The 21,483-nt window shown below is 63.7% G+C and overlaps 2 protein-coding genes across 7 annotated transcripts in view; both read right to left on the minus strand.

Annotated features, from left to right (window-relative positions):
- Positions 1-2,530: 2,530 nt before the first annotated feature.
- On the minus strand, positions 2,531-8,049 carry Hgfac (HGF activator). Of its 2 annotated transcripts, none has more exons than XM_090343881.1 (14): positions 7,680-8,049; positions 6,914-7,094; positions 6,714-6,810; positions 6,554-6,633; positions 5,876-5,998; positions 5,629-5,760; positions 5,394-5,504; positions 5,139-5,313; positions 4,925-5,013; positions 4,590-4,839; positions 3,742-3,881; positions 3,409-3,549; positions 3,122-3,270; positions 2,531-2,782 (listed from the first exon to the last, which is right to left on the minus strand). In XM_090343881.1, exons 1-14 carry the CDS (start codon positions 7,800-7,802, stop codon positions 2,600-2,602), a joined length of 1,974 nt encoding a protein of 657 aa, XP_090200007.1. In that variant the 5' UTR covers positions 7,803-8,049; the 3' UTR covers positions 2,531-2,599. The 2 variants fall into 2 exon arrangements, with proteins under 2 accessions (XP_090200007.1, XP_090200008.1); XM_090343882.1 differs by having other exon boundaries at positions 6,968-7,094; positions 7,680-8,048.
- Positions 8,050-9,016: 967 nt separating this feature from the next.
- Rgs12 (regulator of G protein signaling 12) overlaps positions 9,017-21,483 on the minus strand; it is a 57,253-nt gene continuing 44,786 nt past the window's right edge. For 2 of the 5 annotated variants that reach the window (XM_090343883.1, XM_090343885.1), the window contains 8 exons: positions 20,739-20,815; positions 19,211-19,405; positions 18,968-19,041; positions 18,452-18,578; positions 17,581-17,677; positions 16,709-16,779; positions 16,223-16,376; positions 13,747-15,147 (listed from right to left, as the gene is read on the minus strand). In XM_090343883.1, the coding sequence (XP_090200009.1) occupies positions 14,588-15,147; positions 16,223-16,376; positions 16,709-16,779; positions 17,581-17,677; positions 18,452-18,578; positions 18,968-19,041; positions 19,211-19,405; positions 20,739-20,815 (1,355 nt within the window). In that variant the 3' untranslated portion in view covers positions 13,747-14,587. The other 3 variants (XM_090343886.1, XM_090343887.1, XM_090343884.1) reach the window with 3 other exon arrangements.

Raw genomic sequence — 21,483 nt, forward strand, 5'->3', positions numbered from 1 at the left:
TACCAAGTATTATTCTAATCTTACACCATATCCCTCACAGAAGCTTGGTGAAACAAGAAAGGCACAACTTTGTCATAGTCATTCAAAGACTGAAGAAAGAAAAGAAAGACTGATTTCATCCAAACTCATAAATGCAAAACCCCAAGCAAGATGGAAATAAAAAATGTAACACAAAGACAGAAAAAAAATCACAAAGAAGATACAACCAACACCTCTAACAACACCACCAAGCCAGCATGCACCTCTCAGGGTCTCAAGAGGCTGGTCCAGCTGTTCGAATCCAGCAACGGGGCCTGCTCCGTGGGGCGTGGTCGGGCGAGGGGCTCAAACCTTCATCAAGGAAACCCCTACACGACCCCTCTAGCTCCAATGGATCTTCGTTGGCTTTGAAAATCTCTAGTGGAGCACGGCGGCGGGGTGGGGAGTGGCTCCTCCCCGCCAGCAGAGCTGCAGGGGTGCTCGCTGCCTCATTTCTCCAGGAGGCCTAAGGCCGACAGCACCCACTCGTCCCCTGCCAGGCCCGGGGCCTCACGGTGAGGAGCAGGCTGGGAAGGCCAGGGCTCCATCCCCAGCCTGTGTCTATTTCTCTGCTGCCTTGAACTTGGCTGAGCCTGCTCAGCTCCACACATGGAGCACTAGAAGTGTTTTGTCCAGAACCAGAGGACAAGGTCAGCTTGACCTAGGGTCACCAGTCTCTCTCTTCTCCATTCAAGGCTCACTTCACCACGGACGGAGGGAAGATGTGCCATCTAGGAGAGCTCATGAAGAAAAGTGAATATTTTTCTGGGTGCCAGTGACTCGTTCCCATAATGCTAGCTACTCAGGAGGCTCAGATCTGAGGACTGGTGATCAAAGCTGGAGCCAGCAGATACATCGGAGAGAGTCTACCTCCCATTAACCAGCAAAAAGTTAGAACTGGAGGTATGGCTCAAGGGGTAGAACAGCGGCCTAGTGGAAAAGGCCAAGTGAGAACAGACACTCTGAGTTGAAGCCATGCAAGTGGCACAAACACACACTGCACACACGCACACCACACACGCACACCACACACACGCACACACATGCATGCACACACACACACACACACACACGCACACACACACACCATGATCTCTCTGCCTTACTGGCCTGTCTGTCTCCCTCGTGGACTCTGTCTTGTATCTATAACCCCCACTCAGCCTCTGCAGCAGAGAAGCCAGTAACATTGCAAAGCTCCCTCTTCTCCGTTGTCTGGCCACTGAATGACACCTGTCTTTATCCTCAACGCTGGCTCTTCTTCGTGTGTAAAGATTCTTCTGGAGGTGGATCTAGAGGCCCCCAGAAGGCCACAGAAGCACGCAACATCACTCTCCCCGATCTCCTCCCCGGCTCCCAGAGCCCAGGCACAGTCCTTGGGGTCAGCTTCCTGAGGGAGAGCCCCAGGAGAAGCCAGGCTCGGCCTGCAGGGAAGCGGGGATGCGTCCAGCTCAAGGCCCTCCTCTCCAGGAATGCAAGGCTGGCTTGATATCGCGTCCTGAGGACCAGGCATCACATGGGTGGATCACAGGAGACACGGCCAGGCGCAGGGCTCACGCCCCTACCCCTAGCTGCTCAGAAGGGAGTGGCCTGGACTTGAGGCCAGCCCAGGGACCGCAGCCGGGTGTGGTGGTTTGTGCGTGGCAGCTGCAGCAGGTGGTGTACATAGGAGGAAGAACGGGAGGTGTGGTGGAGCAGCTGCCTTCAGCGAGAAAGCTAAGGGACAGCACCAGGCCCTGGGGTCAAGCCCAAGTACTGGCACAGACGGAGTACTAATAACGGCCAGCCACAGTGGTCACTCAGGCATCGGGGCGGCTGGAGAGGCTGCCTGCCCTCTGCCCACTCCTCCTGATGCCACGCTGCCATTGAGCGGTGGCCAGCGTTCACTCGGAGGTGGGCCTCCCTCTCCAGAGCCGCAAGGGCCCCGGGCAGAATTCTAAGCAAAGGAGAAAGTACTGTACAGACATTGCAGCAGTGACTGCAGCAGAGGGAGGCGGGGGCCTTACCCGAGCTGGGAGGCAGACTGCCTAACTAGAGAGACGGCACCAGGGGCCTGTGGCCGCCTGCAGAGGTCTCGTGGAGTGGACACACTGCATGTGGCACCACCTGCTGTGGCCTTCAGAGGCCATGGGTCCCTGGGGGCAGGACAGGGGGTGGGTGAGTCTCTGGCCTTGGCTCCAGGTCTAAGGGCTTCCAGACCTTGAGGGGCCTCTGCCCCACCCCGGCCCATTTCTCTACCACGCCCTGCTTGCAGCAGGGGCCCCTGTGGTTGATTTGCATGGGAGGGACCAGTCCCTCCTGCCACACACAGGCACAGGTGGTCTGTCCCCAACACACGCCCTGTCCTTCCTGGCCCTGGCCTCCATTGCACAAACCCAGAGTCCTGGGGAGCGGGGAGGGGGGGGAGGGATGGTGGCAGGATCTGCATCCACCAGCTCCACACTGCCCACAGCCAGGCCTGGGCGGTGGCCTGGGAGGGGCAGCTGTGCTCAAGGCAGGGCAGCGGCTCTGTGGGCCAGGTTCTTGGCGACATCTTTACTGAGGTGACACGGGGAATGGACAGACAGCCACCCCCTGGGAGGCCTCAGGAGGGAGCCACAGGCCGCTTGGAAGGCCTGATCCGGTCATGGATCCAGTCCACATAGTTGGCCACGCGGGTGTAGACGCCCGGCTTGTTGAGTCGCCCGCAGCCGTCCCCCCAGCTGATGATGCCATAGAGGTAGGCCACCCCGTCCCTCTCGCAGGCCAGGGGTCCGCCTGAATCCCCCTGGAACAGAGTCGCAGATCAGCACCTTGGTGGCTGGGCAGGGCTCCCCGACCCCTCGGAAGGGCGTGGGTCTCTCTGGGATGCCCGTGGACAGTCCTGAACCATGGACCACTCCCTTGAGCTTCATGTGGAATTGGCAACCCTGAGCCACCTCTGCCTCGGGACCCCCTCAATGGAGGAGGCATCTCCCCTGGCCATGGAGCCTTGTCCAGTAAGTTCCTGTCCTGGGGTGCAGTCACCAGTGCCATGGGTACACTTCCTGCCAGGGTCCCCCCCGGCCCCAGGCACCCACAGAGCCCCGCAGGCTCCCCTGAGCGCTGCTGCACCGTCCCCGCTCACCTGGCAGGCGTCCGACTTGCAGTCGAAGTAGCCGGCACAGAGCATGTTGGCGCTGACGTCTGCGCCGTACACCTCCGGGCTTCTGCACTTGTGGTCGGCCACCAGTGGGACCAGGGCCTCCCGCAGAGAGCTGGAGTAGCCGCTCACGTCTGTGGGACACACGCTGGCTCAGGCTGACCTACTTCCCGGCCCCCACTCCCAGGCCACGCGTGTGCACGTGGCCCGGCCCCACCCCGCACTCCCGTCCACGGGACCTGGCCTCTAAGCCGCCACGTCCGCCCACTCACTCTCATCCATGTGGCCCCAGCCTGCAATCTGGCACTTCTGCCCAACAGGAAAGGTGCTGCCAGCCTCAGGCAGGCAGATGGGCTGCACAAACTGTGAGCGGACAGCACAGCGGTCCCCCTTCTTCTTCAGCCGTATCAGGACTGGGTAGAGAGAGGCCAGAGGTCAGCCTGCAGAGTGGGGACCATCCCTCGTGTCGTCGGGGGCCGGACTGGAGAGGCAGGGGGAGGACGAGCCATGCCTACCCCAGCTCTCAGACTCGAGAGCCAGCCCTGCCCTCATCAGGGTTCTGACTTGGAGCACCCATGACACCCCACCCACGGGGTCCAGCTCACCGAGGTCATGGTCGCTGGGGTTGAACACGGAGTACAGGGAATAGGGCACATACTTCTCGATGCCAAACGTCTGGGTCACGTCCGTGGTCTGGTTGAAGAAATGCTGGCCCAGCACCACCGACACGCTGTCCCTGGGGGGACTGGACAGCAGGGCAGAGAGAGAGGGCCCCAGGCCTCTCCTCAGGCCAGCCCCGGCCCTGGCAGGAGCAGAGCCCCCGGCCCTGGCAGGAGCAGAGCCCCGGCCCTGGCAGGAGCAGAAGTCTGCAGCCATTGGAAGACTCAACCACTGCCATGCAGGGGAGGGGACCACAGGACCCCTGAGGGTGACAGTGCTGTAGCCACCAGAGACCCTGGACCTAACACCCACACCGCCTCTAACGCCGACACAGGACGCCAGGCTGTGCTGGGGGCTCTTCCAGATGGCATCTCCAGACACAGCCCCTGGCCCTCTGCAGGACTGACAGGGCTCACCTCCCTGGACCAGTCTTGATGTCTCCCTGTGGGTGACACTGTTGGCCCACACTGAATGGGCCGTGCCTCCGTTTCCCTGGTTCTGCAGGGACCCTAGGACCTCCAGTGTGTTTTATCCCTGGTTCTCTTCTCCAAGGAGAGGCCTTGAACGCTTTACGGGGCACCCCTCCTCACCCACTTTTCCAGGAGGGCGGGGGTCTGAGCCCAGCCCCCTTCACAGGTGCTCTCGCCCCGCCGGAACCCCTACAGGGGGAGTTCTGGATCCCTAGTGCCCAGCGCAGGGCTGAGCTGAAGGGGGACGTGGTCACCGGCACCAGCCCCCGTCGCCCTGCGGTGGGGGGATCGGGGGCAGGACGGCCAGGGGAGCCAGCACGCACCTGTTGGAGAAGCAGTGGGCAGCAGACACGACCCAGCAGGTGTGGATGAGGCTCCCCGCGCAGAAACTGTCTCCGATGTAGATGGCGGCCAGCCAGGGGTGAGAGCCGGGGAGGGAGGACGAGCCGCCCACGATGCGAGGCCGCAGGAAGTTCCTCTTCTTGTGCCTCTTGCCGCAGGCGGGGCGGGGCGCGGGGGCCGGCAGGGCCAGCAGGACCCCAGAGGCCGGGGGCTGGGCTCTACTCAGGGATTCTGGGAGCCAAGGTCACTGTGTCACACCCAATTCTGGAGCCCTTCTGGGGGGACCCTCAGGCAGCTCCCAGTCCCCGAACCTCACCCCTGCAGGCCTGCACATCGCAGTATTCCCAGGACAGCACGTTGTCCTTCACCACGTAGCACCAGGGCCTCTCGTCCTTGTCTGGGTTCCTGGGGACAAGGCAGGGAGGTCAGGGCGGGCAGCCCCCCCCACGCGTCCGTCCTGACACCCGCCGAGAGGCAGCACCCCGACATTGCCCCCAGAACGAGGCGGCCTGGGGCTGCCGGGAGCTGACCTGCAGTACGCGTGGGGACCCAGGCCCAGTAGGGCCGCCGCGCCCACCGAGTCCACGTGCAGCTCCTGATACAGCAGGTCGGAGTTCCAGGCCAGGCAGTCCAGGCCCGAGGCGGCCGTGGAGGCCACGCCGCGGTACTGGGTGCCGTTCCCCAGGAAGCACTGCTCTCCGGGCACTGTGGCACAGGACCGGAGGTGAGGCAGGCCACGGCGGGGCCGCCGAGGCGGGGAGGCCGCGCGGGAGGCCATGGCTCACCAATGTTGCACAGCCGCCCGGCGTAGCCTGGTGGACAGGCACAGACGCTGGTCCCCGTGGCCACGATCAGGTGACAGGCCCCTCCATTCAGGCACGGATTGCTCAGGCACGCTGGAGGGCGGCTCCGAAGCTCAGCCCGGGCCTCGAGGAGCCCAGCGCTCCTGTCCCGCCCGGGCTACTGGGGACTCTGGGACACAGCCCACCTCCCGCCTCCCTCCCCAGCGGCCACGCAGACCTGTGTGACGTGTGTCCTCGCAGCGAGCCCGGCCACCCTGGCAGTCGCACTGCTCCACGCGCCCCCCGCGCACGCGGGCCCAGCGCTCGCCCACCTCCAGGTACTCATGGCGGGTCTCGTCAAAGCATTTCTCTGGAGGCCACACAGGGAGCCCACCTCCTGCATGCCACAAGCCTTCCCTCCCTGCCATCAGGGCCCTCCCAGGACCAACCCCAGCCCCCCGGGGCCCAAGCCCCAGGCCCCTCACCTGTGTCGCAGTCCTTGCCAGTGAAGGCCGGAGGGCAGGCGCAGTGGTAGGACACAGGGTCCTGGGTGTTGGAGCACGTGCCCCCATGGAGGCAGGGGCCAGAGGCACAGGGGTCAAGGATAGCTGGGGATGTGTGGAGGGTCAGTAAGGAGTGGGGAAGAGTCCTGGGGTTCCTCGGTAGCCCCTCGGCGTGGCAAAGGCCTCTGTTGAGTCTCACAGCTGCCCCCTGCCCCCCGCCTTGCTGAGGTTCCAGTCCTCAGGGACACAGGGCTCCCTCTCCCTCCCCCCCAGCACTGCCACGTGCCCCGGGACTCTGAGTGCCCGGTGACCAGGGCGGGAAGGCAGGCCTGTGGCCACCCCAGCTGCTGTCTGTGACCACAGCACTCTGACCACCAGAGGGAGCCAAGGCCCTGGTGATTGTGCAGGCCTAGAGCAGCCTTGAGCCGGGAAAGACACTGCTGCCCCGTGACCTTGAGCCGGGAGAGACACTGCTGCCCCGTGACCTTGAGCCGGGAGAGACTGCTGCCCCGTGACCTTGGCCCCTTTGTCCCCAGCTACCCAAGGCCCCTCCTCCACTCCCAGAAGGGGTCTTCCCTGGGTCACTTCTGACTTCCTCTTGGCTCACTCAGAGCTTTCTAGCTGGGCTGAAAAGCCACCCCCACCCACCCTGGCACCCACCTGAACCCTCCACAGGCGGGGCGGCCTCCACACAGTAGCCCCAGGCCCTGTCCCGGTCATAGTTGTGAGTTGTCGCACACCTGAGGGGCAGTGCCAGGTGACATGGAGTCCCAGGGGTCCCCTGGCTGGGGTCTGAGCCCCCACACCAGCCAGAACCTACCACTTCCTGTAGGCACGTCCCTCTGAGGTACAGGTGTGTACCACACGGCCACCGTAGCGGAAGGGGAATCTGCAGGCCTGCCCGCTCTCTGTGAGCACTGCCAAGAGGCCCAGAGTGGAGGTCCCGCACCCCAGCTCTGGATACGCACCCGCTCGGGCCACCCACGGGGTCTGAGTGGCCTTTTGAGGCAACCCTCTCACCTTGGCCCTGGGGGCTGGAGGGGTCCCCGTGGGGCAAAGGAGAGAGACCCCCACCTCGGGGCCCCTCTTCTCCGGCCTTTGGAGCCCGGGTGGTTGTAGCCTCGGGGGTCCCGGAGGTCGTGGGGATGACGTAGGTCCTGGGTGTGCTTGTGGCATTAGCTCCCGGGGTCTCCGTGTGGTTCTGGCAGCACCGATGAGCGATCGATCAGGTACAGCGAGGGCCATCTCCTCCCCCAGCCCACCCACAGACAGGCAGGCTCAACGCCAAGCCTCAGTTTCCCTCTTGGGGCTCTTGTGTCTCCGAGGAGCCTCTGAGAAACACTGAATATTCCAGGGGCCTTTGCTGGGCCACACACACACACGCACAAACGCACACGCACACACACACACGCACACGCACACACACACACACGCACAAACGCACACGCACACACACTCCCCAAGTAGTTCAACAAATGGGCTCAGTGCACGTCCCAGCAGAGCCAAACTGCCCCCTTGGGGAAGTTCTGGCGTGGATAGGACTGGCTAGAGACCCTTGAAGCACCCCTAGCCCCTCCCCTTCCACGCTGTGGCCCCACAAGGTCCGGGGAGCCTGCAAGGTGCAGGCCAAACAGGACCTGGAGCCCGAGGGAGGCCTAGCGGGGCCCAGTCCCCAGGCACCAGGCCAGCTTTCCCCTCTGAGCCACGCCAGCCCCTTGGCCCACTCCACACTCCCCCCTGACCGCTCCGGCTTCTCCCAGGAACCCAGACCATGCTCGGCGCTCACCCCACTGGCCTGGGGCTCCAGCAGTAGCAGCAGTAGCAGCAGCGGCAGCGGCAGTGGCGCACTTGAACACAGCCCAGGGGAGGCAAAGGAGCAGGGCCTAGGGACCCAGGCCCGGTACCCCATGGCTCCTCCCGGCTGGCAGCAAGGGTGGTGGAGGCCGGAGCAGGGCTGCTGACCTGTGGGGTCAAGGCCTTAGGGCAATGATTAACCTGGCTGTCCTGCGTGGGCCCTGCAGGCAGCCCCTCACCTCTCCCGCCAGGCAGCTCCCGAGGGGCTCAGCTCAGCTGCCCTTGTGAGTTACACGGCTCAGCTTCCCTTTTCTGGGGAGTCTGCTAGGGCACATGGACAGCCCTGGCCGGCTCCAGGGCCCCCTGACCAGCTTCAGATAGCAGCACCGGGGAAGGCAGAGCCGCGCAGCAGAACAGGCCTGGCTGAGTGCTGCGGGGAGCCCAGGCCAGCACCCCCCCCACTGGATGGCCCCATTTCTCCGTCTCCATTCTGGGGTGGCCAGGACCTCTGCAGGCCCTTCACCTCCTCTCCTGGCCAGGCTAGTCGCTTCCTCCAGGAAGCCTTCCCACCTCCTAGCGGCTGGTTGTCAAAGCCTAGAGGAGCAGAGCTGGACACGTGGCCTCTGGTCTCCGCACCCGGCACAGCCCTGCTGCCCTGCCCATGGTCAGATGACAGAGCACGACTGCACTGCCGGGAGCTGCCTCCAGGCATCGCCTCAATTCCCGGAGCCATGGCTGGGGGCTGCAGCCCCACACTGGGCCTTCCCAACACATTGGCCTGGCACGGAAGTTTTCTGTGTACCCCAACTCTCCTCCTTGCCAGGCTCCTGGGCCAGTGTGCCACAGTGGGGCTGGTGCCCAGGGACCAGGACACTGCCCAGGCTGGAGCCACTTCTAGCCAAGCTTGACCCTCACCCGTGGCCAGCCTAGATGAGGGGGGGGGGCAGATTAGCCAGGGGCATCCTGGCTGCTCAGGAGCTGAGATCTGAGCCCTCATTGCTTGAAGTCAGCACAGGCAGACACGTCCGAGACGCTTGCCTCCCATTAACCATCGAAAGTGTAAAGTGGACTCATGACTCAACTAGAACAGTGCCAGCTGAACCGGTGCCAGGGTACAGAGCCCTGAGTTCAAGCCTTAGTACTGTCCAAAAAAAAAAAAGTGAGCAGGCTCAGCCTGTAAGGACCTGCAGAGGGGCAGGGCCAGGGCCAGGGCGGTGGACTGGAGGCCTCGCAGGCCGTCTGTTCGCACGCCGTGGGGCCCAGGAGCTTGGCGTCACCACGGGCCCTGGACAGACAAGGTCAACACGCGGCGGATCTTCCAAAATGTTTTATTTGTGGAGGTCCAGGCCAGGGGCAGCCTGCCGACTCCAGCCCGGCTCCAGGGTGGAGGGGGCGGCTCCAGTGCCCCGGGGCTCATTCTGGCTGTCCGTCTGAGACCCAGGCCAGGCTGGGCGGGCTGGGGGCGAGGGTGGCTTCACACGAAGGTGGCACGGTGCCAGCTGACGGTGGGTGTGGAGGGCTCACCTGGGAGGGGGCTCAGGACAGAGCAGTGTGACGTCTGCGTTCCACTAGGCCTCACTCTCCGGAGTGCCAGGCCAGTGACCAGGTCCACGTCGACGAGGTCCACGTCTATGATCCTGTTAACGGGGAGGTGTCGGCTGCCACGGTCCTTGCCCCCTGCCACGGGAGAAGAGAGGCTGTACCCATCTGGCCTTCCAGAACTCACCACAGCCACGAGCACACAGAGACCCCCGGGGCCAGGGCAGGGCAGGAAGGCCAGATGCAGAGGCGGCTGCCAGGACCCCTCAGAAACCTCTTGGAACCCGCCAGCATGCCCAGGCTCCCCCGGTGGCCAGGAGTGCCAGCCATCCAGCGCCAGCTGGTGAGGAAGCTGAGAGGCTGGCGAGGCTGTATAGCAGAGCAAGGGCCCAAGGTGAGGGCTGGACAGACCCCGGAAAGGCTTGCCAGCACCTGTCCCCAGCCTGCCGAGCCAGGCCACACTCAAGAGCCCAGCAGGCATTTTACCAGCCAGGGAAGGCCGGGCCCAAGCCCCGCCCCGCCCTGCACCAGCCTCCCGGGACCTGCTGCCCTTGTGTTGCTCTGCCCCAGTGCCCTACCCGGCCACCACCAGGTGCCACCTTGATGCCCTCCTGCTGGGCTCCAGGTCCCCCAGGGTGCCAGCCACCCGCTGGCCAGGTCTGTGAGGAGGCAGCGGGCATGGCCGTTGTGATCAGATGGTAGGGAGGTTAGGCTGGGAGCCAGTGAGCCTCCCAGGGACCCCCACCCCGTGCCTCACCTGCCTCCCCCGCGGCCCCTCCCTTGCCCCGGTGCAGGCTGGGAGCAGGGCCCGCCTTGCCTGGCTCCTGGGGTCATTGCCAACTCCTCAGGGCAGGCCCTGCCACCCTTCCCACCATGGCCCCGCACCGCCAGCCCCCGCCCTGCCCCGCAGCACCCCACCATCCACCTCACCCCAGGCCAGCCTGGGGGGTGTCAGGTGGTGCAGCCCCAGAGCCCCGCAGACTCTCAACTTGGGATGGGCCCTGGCTGGGCTCTGAGGGGCCGGGTGCCCCCAGCCTGGCCCGGTGCTGCCAGGGTTGGGCCCGGGGGCTGCAGAGAGCCCCTCCCCTCAGACCAGGCCCCAGGGATGAGAAGGACAGGATGGGAGGGGCCAGCCCCTGGTGGAGCCCATGAGGGACAGGAGGCGGGGGGAGGGGGACGGTGAGAACCCCGGGTGGGGTCCTGCTCCACTCCCTCCCCAGCTCCCTCTGAGCTGCCACGGTGAGGCGGGTATGCTTCCACCGAGGCACAGGGCCTGACATGGCTCCAGGCTTCTGGGATCTTGCCTCTCCTCCCAGACCCCCAGGCCCATTTCACCCCACTTCACACTTGGACTCAAGTTTCTGCAAACGGCCCCCGCAGTGCTGCAGGACGCATCCAGGCCAGAAAGCCGGCACCTCGCCTCCTGCCTCCCGGCCGCCACTGGCTTCTCCCTTCTGAGGGTGCCCAGCGCGTCCTCTAACCAGGGCCCAGGGGACAGGGACCCAGGCAGCAGATGCTGGGGTCCCTCTAGACTCTGCAACACGAGCGCCCCAGAACTAGCACAGGGAGCAGCCAAGACCAGAAGCTTCTCCCTGTCCTCAGTCCTCTAGTCACTCAACAAACACCCTTCTAGGGCTCCTGGACCAGACTTGCCAGCCCTGGCCCCTACTGTCCACTAGGCTCGGGGGCTGGAGGTGCCATCAGGTGCCCGTCCCCCTCCTCAGTGAGCCCCAGCCAGAAGGGAGTGGCCTGCAGCGTCCCGGGCCTGCCCCCCTCCCTCCCGCCGCCATGGGGCAGCCCCGGCTCCCGGCTGGCCCTCAGCTGACCCTCCCGAGTTCGTTCCCGGGTAGTTTCCACAGATGCCACGGCAGGATCCCGAGAACCAGGAAGCCCTCCCTCTTCCCCGTGGGCATCTCCAGGCCCCACCACCGCTCGGGCCGCTCGCCCAGCCACCAACAGGTTCGGCGTCCCGCAAGGCTGCTCGGAGGCACTGGCGAGCCCTTGTCGTCATCGCCAGCCCTGGGGCTCCAGGCAATGGAAGGCCCAGGCTGGGGTAGGGCAGGGAGGGGGCGCCTGCCCCTCCTCGGCCTCCCAGACGCCCCCCTGTGCCCCAAGACCCCAAACCTGCCCTTTGCCACGCAGGCCTCTGCCCACAGCCCATTCCCCCGATTTTCAACGAGGCCCAGGCCTGCACTGGCTGAGACTCTCAGGGAGAAAGCTCCATCCACGCCTGGCTTCCCGCATGTGACTTGACAACCCGGCCCGCCTCCCAGGCTCCACCCAGGACTTCCAGGGTCCGTGATGGGGTGGGGCTGGACTAACATTCATGGCCAGCAGAGGTCAGCAGTCCAGGGCTGCATGGTGGGCACACACAGCAACAGGGTCCCCAAGGAGACCCTGCAAGCGGCCTGCAGAGGGCCCTGCAGAGGGCTGCTGGCCAGAGACGCCTCCGAGGAGGCAGCAGGCCAGGGAGCCAGTCCTGGAGGGCCTGAGGACACTGCGGTGGATGCAGCAGGACAGGCTGTCACCAGCCAGGCCTGGCACCCAGAGCAGGCACAAGACAGTGGACCAGCTCTGAGAACCCATGAACAGGCTGGTGGCACAGTGTCCCCAGGCACTGCAGGGGACGGGGCTGTGCGTTTTGTGTTGGGGGGGGGGCTCTGCTCTGTACCCAGCCACTGGCCAGGAGAGGCCACTGGCAGGGGCCGGTGTCTGTGGTGACCCTGCAGGTGGCCAGTGGAAGCCTGTGGGGACAAGGTCCATGCAGCCTGGCGAGGCTGGGCCCCTGAATGGAAACACAAGGCCTCCAGCCAGGGACAGCACCCCTGGATAGGCGTGAGCACACCCTGGGGGCTGCAGGACCTCACTGGCCCCCAACTCAGGCAGGAGCGGAGCCTGGCCTTCAGAGGCTACAGTAAGCAGAAAACATCCGGGTAAAGACAGCAGGCCCAGGGAGGGCTTCAGATGCCACCTCCCCCCGGCAGACGCGTCCCCCCCCTACCACTGCTGGCCACGAGGATAGGGGCTGCCCTGCAGCTCTAACCTCCGACCTCATCTCTACCTCCTCCTCCAGGAGCAGGGCTGCAGCAGCTCCCCCATGCCCGCCTGCAGGTCTCCTGGGCTCACCCTGCACCCAGGGCCTGTCCCTAGAACACTGTAGCCGCTGCTAGACCCTGCGAGAGCAAGGCCAGGTGGTGCCTGGACCGGTTCACAGCAGAGCAGGCGGCACCAAGAGCGCTCCCCAAGCAGCCAAGGACACACGTGCAGACATGCGCAGACAGATGGACGGACATGCAGTCACACTCAGTGACAGATGCGCGTGACAGACCGACACACAACAGACACACTCACAGAGGACACAGGCACAGCAGACACCCAGACACACATCGGACACACACAGGCATGGCAGACCCACAGACAGACAAGCTCATGGCAGACATGCCTCCCTTCCCCAGCCCTCCCGCAGACACTCCCAGGAGGCCCTGGTCTCGGCAGACACGTCAGTGCTCACAGTGTCTGGTGACACCGTGCACCAGTGGTGGGAGTCGCAGGGGTGGGGCCACAGCTTTAGCCCCTCAGCTGTCACCCCAGGACAGAGGTCAAGGCCCTAGGTCTGCATGGCACCGGGAACTGGTCACCTGCACAGCTGGCACCACAGCCCCCTGCCCTGAGCACCTAAGAAGGCACCAGGCCACCTGGCGGGGGCCGCCATCCCTGCTCACACCCCTATGGCTGGAAAGTGGCCCTGGCAAAATGACATGGTGTGGCCTGCACAGAAGCTGGCCACAGCCCAGAGGAGGGGCACAGGGCCAGCAAGGGAAAGAGAGCCACGCCTGGCCCCAGGGCAGAGCTCAGCTCTTGGCTCCTGCCCTCACCTCCGCCGTAGAAATGCCAGGTGACAGGAACAAGTAGAGGTGGGCAGCCAGGTGGGGATCCTCGGGTGGGGTTCTTGGGGGGCGGGGTGCCTGGGGTGGGATCCTCAGGTGGGGGCGTCAGGGGGGGTGCCTGGGGTGGGATCCTCCGGTGGGGGCCTCTGGTGGGGTCCTCGGGTGGGGTCCTGGGGGGGTGCCTGGGGTGGGGTCCTCAGGTGGGGGCCTCGGGTGGGGGTCCTTGGGTGGGGATGCCTGGGGTGGAGTCCTCAGGTGGGGGCCTCGGGTGGGGGTCTCAGATGGGGGGCTTCAGTGGGGGCCCTCAGGTGGGAGGGTGGCTCCAGTTGGGGTCCGGGGGGGAGGCAGACAGCCGGGTCAGGGAGCCTCAGGCAGGAAAATCATGCAGACCATCCCATCCCCACTGCCCTGTGGCCAGCGGCCCCTACCCTGGCAACAGCTGGGTGCAGCCAGCACTTGCGGGCTGCACAAAGATTTTGCCAAGTGAATGTCTGTCTGTTTTTTTAATAAGCCAGTGTATTAAGTCCATTTAATTTCCCAGGCATGCATGGTACTCTCCAGGGAAGAGGGACATCTATACATTGCTCAAGTGGAAATGTAATTTCAAATGAAGAAGAAAGAGTTGGAAGCCAGTCAGTGATGAGATCTAGAGTTTATTACTCTCAGAGGACACAGGTGAGAACACAGGAGGAAACTGCACACAGGGGCCACAGAGGAGCAGAGAGGACGGACGCCTGAGGCCCCTGAGGAAGCTGGGGGGAGACCTCCGTGGAGGGCTCTTGGGAGCCACCCAGCGCAGCCCCTCCACGCCCAGAGGTGTGCGGGCACAGAGCACGCCCGTCAGGCTCTGGCTCTGCGGAGATGGGGCGCTCCACGGAGCAGGGCTCGGGGCTGTCCACCCGGGACAGCCCGAGCAGGACAGGCAGGACCAGGGAGCAGGACTCACCCTGGTTTAAGGGGAGGATGCACTCCTGCCCGAGGCCAGGCTGTTCACCTGCACACACTAAACTCCATGCTTTCGTCCGGAAATTCCTGGACACCCTGGAAGATCAGCTCTTGCCCAGTGCCTGGCCTGGCCACCATGCATGGCCAGCGCTGCCATCGCTCGGCAGAGGGACTAGGCCGGGCGCCCCAGCCTTCTGCTGACACAGGGCCCGCTGACTCGCCCAGTAGACACTTGGTGACAGCTCCGTCTTGAGACTGAAACACCGCTATGTGACGTGAGCTCTGAAGGTCACTCGGCGGTAGCTAAGCCTGGGTTCGGGCATGTTCCCCCTGCCGCCCAGTGCAGCTCGGTGTCTCCGCCTGAGCCCTGCAGTAGGGCAGCCTGGCAGCTCAGCCCCTGGCTGCTGCCCCCAGAAACTTAGCAGAAGAGGCTGTACCACAAAAGGGCAGGGCGGGAACACAGCTGTCCCTTTCCTGGACCACCGAGCAGTGGGGGTGTGGGAAGCGAGCAGAAAGGGCCGTGGGCAGGTCAGAACCTGGAGGTACCTGGTTTCGGAGGTCCGGGGGGCCCTTGGGGGCCGGGGGGCAGCAGCGTGCTGTTGGGGCTGCTGATGTCCCCTTCCCCCACCAGGGTCAGGCCGGCCGCGTGCTCGTTCTCCACAGTCTGGATGCCCCCGGCCTCCACGTCTGGAGACAGCCTCCTCCACACCTGTGAGGTGCCGTCCTGCACCGGGGAGGGGCTCAGGGGCGCCCCCGGGGGCTTCTTCCCTGTCTGGGTGGTCCCTGGGGGCTCCAGGGGGCTGGGGGCCGAGCCGGGACTCTGGGCTGAGCCAGGGCTGGTAGCTGGACTGTCACTGAGGTCTGGGGCTGGCTCCCAGCTGTCCCCACGCTGGGCCACTCTCCCCCGGCTGTGGCCAGCCGTAGCTCTCTTGCTAAAGCCCTTGGCAGGGGCTGGGGCGGCAAGGGCCAGCTCCGCGGAGCCGGCAGGCAGGCGGAGGAATTCAGGTAACACCAGGTCCTCCCTCCTCAGCAGCCCTCGCTGGTCCTCGGCTCGGTTGCTCTGAGCCTTGGAAATGAGCTCAAAGAACTCTATGGGAGGAAAATCAGAAGGCATCAATGCTTTAGACCCGCGAGGCCCGCTCCCCGGGGAAGGGCCCTGCCCCATGTCTGTCTGTTGCCCTGAGCTGGTGGTCAGTAGTGGGGAGCTGGAGCCTCAGAGCAGAAGCCAGCGCCCAGCTCCTCACACTGCCTGCTCTCGCTGCCACACCAGCCAGCCAACCACAGAACACCCTGGAAACCACTGCAAAGCCCCAACCCAGAAACCTCGGAGCTGAGTACTGGGGCTGCAGGGCTCTGTTGGAGTCCACACCAAAGCAATGGTTCCCTTGTGAGGTCGAGGCAGAAGGGAAGGCCAGACCAGGGCACGACAGCCAGGAGCCCCCGCTGCAGCTGCAGACCCCAAGCTGGGAGCCCGCAGCCTACCGCAGAAGGCCAGGAGGACGCAGAGGGTGGTCCCCGGGTCAGCCTCGGGGAGGCGCCCAGGAAGCCTCCTCCTCAGTAGCATTGTTTCTTATTGCAACAAATGCACCCTGAACTGGCTCCGCATTAAAGTGGTGTGGAGCGAGTATACACAGCACAAGGCGTCTGTGTCCCATCTCAGGGCCTCTCAGAGGTGCACACGACCTGCTGGCCAGGAAGCCCAAGGAGGCGTGCTTGCTTGCATGCGTGCTTGCTTGCTTGCATGCATGCACGCACCGAGAGGCAGGGCAGCAGGCGACAGCCCAGCCTGACAGCCCAGCCCTTGTTTTCCATGCTTCTCTTTGTCACAAGCTGCCAAAGGAAGAAGGTGCTCCGATAATGGCGCCTGTCCCTAGGCCTGCCAAGGGCCTCCTAACGTCCTCCAGGGGCCGGGGGGTCAGCCAGCCCACAGGCCTTCCAGGCTCTTGAGCCCACTCTCCCTCCCGGCACCCCGCTATGCCTCTACCCACGCAGGGATTCTGTCAGGGATAGTGGGGAGGGCGGGGGAGCAGTCACCGCTGCCACCCCGGGTTCTACAGCCTCCGCTGCTGCTGCTGCTACAGAAGGGGCATCGGGGGTGCTGCGTGTACTAGAATCTGGCAGTGCATGAACTGAAAAACAGGCAAGTTTTAAAAAGCACACATACCCTCTGCTTCGTCCAAATTAATTTTCTGATATTTTTTTTTCCCAATCTTTGCAATAGATTCTTCTCTCTTTGAAAGCCGGGGATCCCTAGCATTTTTTCCATTTTCTCCTTTTATTTTAATAGAATTAGACTTGCCTAGCGTTCTTTCCTCTCCCTGCATTAGAAGGAAAGTCAAAGTTCTACTTACATTTCAACATAGGACAATACACAATTCATCTGTTATACCTGAGATGGGGCATTGCAGAAAATCAAGCACAGTAATTGATCACACAAGGACAGTGTCTGTGTCCCCCACCACCACCGCAGAAGAAGAGAAGGCCGAAGACCGACAGCTCCGACTGCGTGGGGGCCGGCCCTGGGTGGGACCCGAGGAGAAACCCCACAGGTGTGTCCCCCACCCCTGAACACGGAGCCTCCACCACACGAAAGGGCGCAGTGGGCTGGCCGGGGGCCGGGCCTGGCAGGGCGGATTGTCAGGGGAATCACCTTGGCAGAGTGGCTTCGGGGACTGGAACTCGCGGCTGCCTTCTGCTTCCCGGCCGCACCCTTCTGTTTGTCTGTGGATGCGAACACCCCGGTAAGCCTCCCACGGCAGAGGCTCGCGGCGCCTGCTCACTTCGCACCAGCTGCCTCCTCTGCCTGGGAAAGCAAAGCTGTGGAGGAGCCAGAGGGTCCTGGGCCTCCCCTCCCGAGCGGGCCCGGCCCCCGCCTGTCTGCCGGCTGCATGGTGCCTGCAGAGTGAGCTGGAAACTCTGTGGAGAAGGGACTCGGAAGCCATTCCATCTACCACTGACTTTCCTTAGGAGATAAGTCTTACACACATGGCAGACGAGTCCAGCCCGGCCTCGCGTGCAGGCCCGAGGCTTGGACAGCCACCTGTACCCAAATGCCACGGGCCCCATCCCAGGCCTGAGAACCGTGCCCTGCGGGGCCTCAGGGCAGCCTTCAACCCACACCTCCAGGGCTGGGGCGCCGGGCAGGCATTTTCTGCAGCAGAGGGTGGTGGAAGGAGGCACCCGTGGGACAGGGCCTGGGCACTGGGCCCAGCATGGGGCAGGCCTGCGTTAGCCTGCAGGAGTGATGGCTCCCTGCACAGGCACTGGGGACTCAGTCCTCCCTCCACCCAGACACACCCCAGGCCACCCTGGGGCCTCACGTCCCGCCCCATAGACTGAACGTCGTCATGTCTGTCCCGGCCAGAGGGACAGCTCCAGACTGGGGACAGCTCCAGACTGGTGCCAGCTGAATGGCCAGGAGGCCCTGGGGCTCCACGTTCTGTGGTGACTGAAGACTCCCAGGAAGGGCGGCAGCCTGGGTGGCGGGGATGGCTGCCCACAGCTGGCTGCAGCCAGGCTCACCTTTCCCTCTGGACGAGTCCTTCTCCTCCAGAATGACCCGCTGTCCATCCAGACTGGATATAGGGGCACCGAGGTCTAGGGGCTCCTTCTCCCCACTCTAGAGGCAAAAATATACACTGAATTACTTACCCAGATTGGAACGTTCTAGAACATTTGCTTGCGATCCAGCCACTGGGGGGCAAGAATGGCACAGCCCCGGGCTTGGGGCTGCCCGGCCTGGACAACCCACAGGAGCGCAGGGCCCCTGGCCTGGAAAACTCGTAGGTACTGGGGCTAAGCAAGTGCCAAGGCTCTTAGCAGATAAAGGAAAAAGGCCCCCTGGGAGTCAGCCTGCCCCCCTTCAATAGATTTCTGGAAGCTGCAACAAAGCCAGCGGTGGAGGAGGCAGCTTCAGGTCCCCCTCAGAGCTCGTGCTCTTGAATAATCAAGTGTCACAGCTGATAGAGCTGAGGAGGGAGCCACCGGCTCTGGGCTCCCTCTGCACTGCTGCAGCCAGCGCCGCACTGGTGGCTGTGTCACCCGTGCTCACAGGCGCAGGGCGGTGGCCGGGCGAGGCTCCCTCGCACACGGGAGCTGCCTCCCTGTAAAGGCCACATGGTGTCTTAGTCCATGGGTGCGAGGGGAGACCTGCAGACAGTGACGCTGGCTCATGGCTATTGGCCTCTCATTTCAGTTTCCCTGGAGCAAAACTATGGGGTAAATGGCAGTTCTTCTGCCTTCGCAAGTGAACAAGGGTCTTCTCCACGGAGTGGATGAGACCTCGGGGTGCTGCCTGCCCAGGACAGCCTCGAAGCACGCCCCTGTGCGGGCCCTGGCTGGCCCTCGTCGGTGAAGAGGGAGCCAGCCCGGCTCGGCAGCAGACGGCACTCACCAGCCTCACCAGCAGGCCGCCCAGGTCCAGGCCGTACTTGGCCACCACAGGCCGCAGCACCTCTGTGACGGGCTTGGTGGGCTTGGCCTTCAGTCCCACAGACCGGTTAATGGGCACGAGATCCAGCCTAGGAGAGGGCAGGAGAGGTTCCCAGAACTCACGTTGGTTTGCAGGGGAGACCTCAGATCCCTGGCAGGCCACAGGGGTAGAGGCACACCCCGCTGACCCTGGGACCTGCCCAGCTCCGAGGGAGGTGGCCCTGGAGGGCGAGCGTAGCCACGAGGCGCTGCATGTCACTGCTGGGTGCCAGCCAGGCAGGGGGCACGGCCTCCCTTCCCCAGGGTGGCCTGCACGCGGGCAGGAAGGGGCACACTCCTCTCCCACCCCTCGCCAGCACCCGGCAGGACACTGACACTTGATTGTGGACGAGCAGCAGGTCCGTCTGTGCCTGCTGGGAGAGACTGGCAGCGTCTGGGGCACGGAAGGGGCTCCAGAAACCAGGTTCTCTTCTCTTACCGGAACAAAGTGCGCTTCTCCAGACGCAAGTCCCGGGACGCCAGGATGCTGCTGTCCTGGTGCAGCACCAGGGGCTGCAGAACAAAGAGCCGGGGTCACGCAGCCGTGGGCGCAGGGCCACAAGGCGCCCCTGCCCCTGCCGTGCACGGCCGAGAGGGAGCCAGGCGCCCGCGGCGGGGCGAGGCGGCATCTGGCCGGGGCTCCTGCGCTCTTGAGGCGGAGCGCGTCCGTGGGGTCCGGTACCTTGTCCCCGCCAGCCAGGAAGAGGTCCACGGCGGCTCCATTGATGCCCTGCCGCTCACACAGCCCCGCCAGGATCTCCTTGATGGAGAAGCCCGCTCTGACGGCCACCGTGCAGGACGTCCCGTCTGGAAGCTGGATGCAGCAGTGCCGGGCAGCCTTGTCCCTCTCGGCCGCCTGAGTCCTGCAGGCCTCGGGCTGCAGGGCAGGGAGACAGGCATCCTGGGGTCACAGGGTGCAAAGTGGCACCCAGGCAGAGTGGGCTGGCCCATCTGTCCCCACAAAGCTCCATGCAGACGGGCTCTGCACCCAAGCCACCCACGCGGTGCAATCTCTAGGACCCACAGGAGGCGGGGTTTTGGGCCACAGCCCTGTACAGACAGACAGACAGACCCTTCATGTCTCCCACCAGAGAGCTGTGCACTCGCCCAGGCCCCCTTACCCGGCCCCCAGGCCTCCTGCTGGCTCAGCAGCACCCCTTCTGGCAGTCTGAGCACTTCCCCAAACCTGGCTGGCAGGGTGGTGGACTGGCTGCACAACGGCCCTCACCACTCCCACAAGTCCACGGGGCCCCACACCAAGAGGTGGGGCCTCTGTCCCCGCCCTGGAAACCAGGTTGGAAGGAAGGGCACAGTGGCCATGTTGGTTCCCTGCTAAGCCTTCCACAGGCTTGGCCCCTGAGATCCCCCAGAGCAACAAATCTGCACTGGCTGCTGGGTGGCACGTCATCCAGCGGGGCCTGTGGCCTGCAGGACCAGACAGAAGTACCACCAGCCATGAGCTTGAAGGCACCGTGAGCGTGGTGGCCACAGCGAGCGGGAGCTGGCCAGTTCTCTTCTGCAGCAGCCTACATGCCTCGCTCTGAGCCACGGAGGGGGAGGAGGGGGCTGCCGACGAGAGCAGGTGCACAGAGAGCCCTGAGCTGGAACAGCACAGGTACAACCAAGAAGAGTCCATTCTGCATGGAAACAGCAAGCTTTCCCAAACTCTGACCCTACCCTCCGCAGCTGTGAAGGCCAGAACAAGCCAAGGCCAGCATCGGCAGGGAAGTTGCAGGGGGCCGGCTCCCGGCAACCCCAGTGGAAGACCTGTGATCGTGAGGGCCTCGAGTGGTGACAGGTGACAGTCGAGCCCTCTATCTGCTCTTCATGGCAGTCAAAAATACTAAACAAGGGGCCAGGAGTTTGGCCCAGTGGTAGAGTGCTTGCCTAGCATGCACGAAGACCCAGGTTCAGTTCCTCGGTACCACATACATAGAAAAAAGCTGGAAATGGCTCAAGTGGTAGAGCTCTAGCCTTGAGAAAGTCCAAGTCAGTGCTCTGGCCCTGAGCTCAAGCCCAGGAATGGCAAAAATAAATATTAAACAAATTAGAACACTTGGCTTGAAGAAATAAATCCCTCAAGCATCTTATCTACCGAACGGCGGCTCAGGCTGTCCACGGGGGTCTCATGCTCCACTGCCCGGGATTTTCACAAGCCAGATCTCATCAGCACCGTCAGTGGCCCTGGGGTGGAGGAAGAAAGAACTCACCAGGTCCACACTCCCTGCAGAGGACACAGAGCCCTGCGACTCCCGGCGGCTCAGGCTCCCGTTGGCATGAAGGGTATCTGAATAAGGAAACAGAGACAGGGGTGAGCCAAGAGCAGCAGCTTGAACTGTCCTCCTCCTTCAGTATGGGAGAGAGGGAAAGAAATACACACAGAGACAGACAGGGGTGAGCCAAGAGCAGCAGCTTGAACTGTCCTCATTCAATACACAAACCCAGAAAGAGACACACGCACACATACACAGAAAGACAGGTGTGAACAAAAAGCAACAGCTTGAATTGTTCTCATTCAATACACAAACACACAGAGACACACAGAAAGGCACACAGACACACAAAATGCACACATACGGAGATAGACACACATATTCACAGACATCCTCAAGCACACACACGTGTGCACACACAGACAAGAGGGCCTCTGAAGATGGGAGGCTGCGCCTGCTCCACACCAGCCCCGAGCAGGGCCAGGTCTGTGCTCCACACCAGCCCGGCCCCTGCTCTCTAGCTCCGAGTACACTTTCTGGGCCGTCTGACTGTGCGCGCCGCCAGTGGCCGTTCTGAGTGGTTGCTGGCAATGGGCCCAGCTGGGCACCCCGGAACCCCTCCACGGGCAGGGGCCCACATCGAGGTCAAGCCACACAGCACAGACTCGGCATGGCGGGGCCTGTCCCAGCGACCCCAAACACAGCCGAGTCTCAGGATCCCTGTGGGCCCCCTGCGTGGGTC

Source organism: Megascapheus bottae, chromosome 13, assembly GCF_031878675.1.
Source record: "Megascapheus bottae isolate mThoBot1 chromosome 13, mThoBot2.hap1, whole genome shotgun sequence".
Classification (NCBI taxonomy): Eukaryota; Metazoa; Chordata; class Mammalia; order Rodentia; family Geomyidae; genus Megascapheus; species Megascapheus bottae.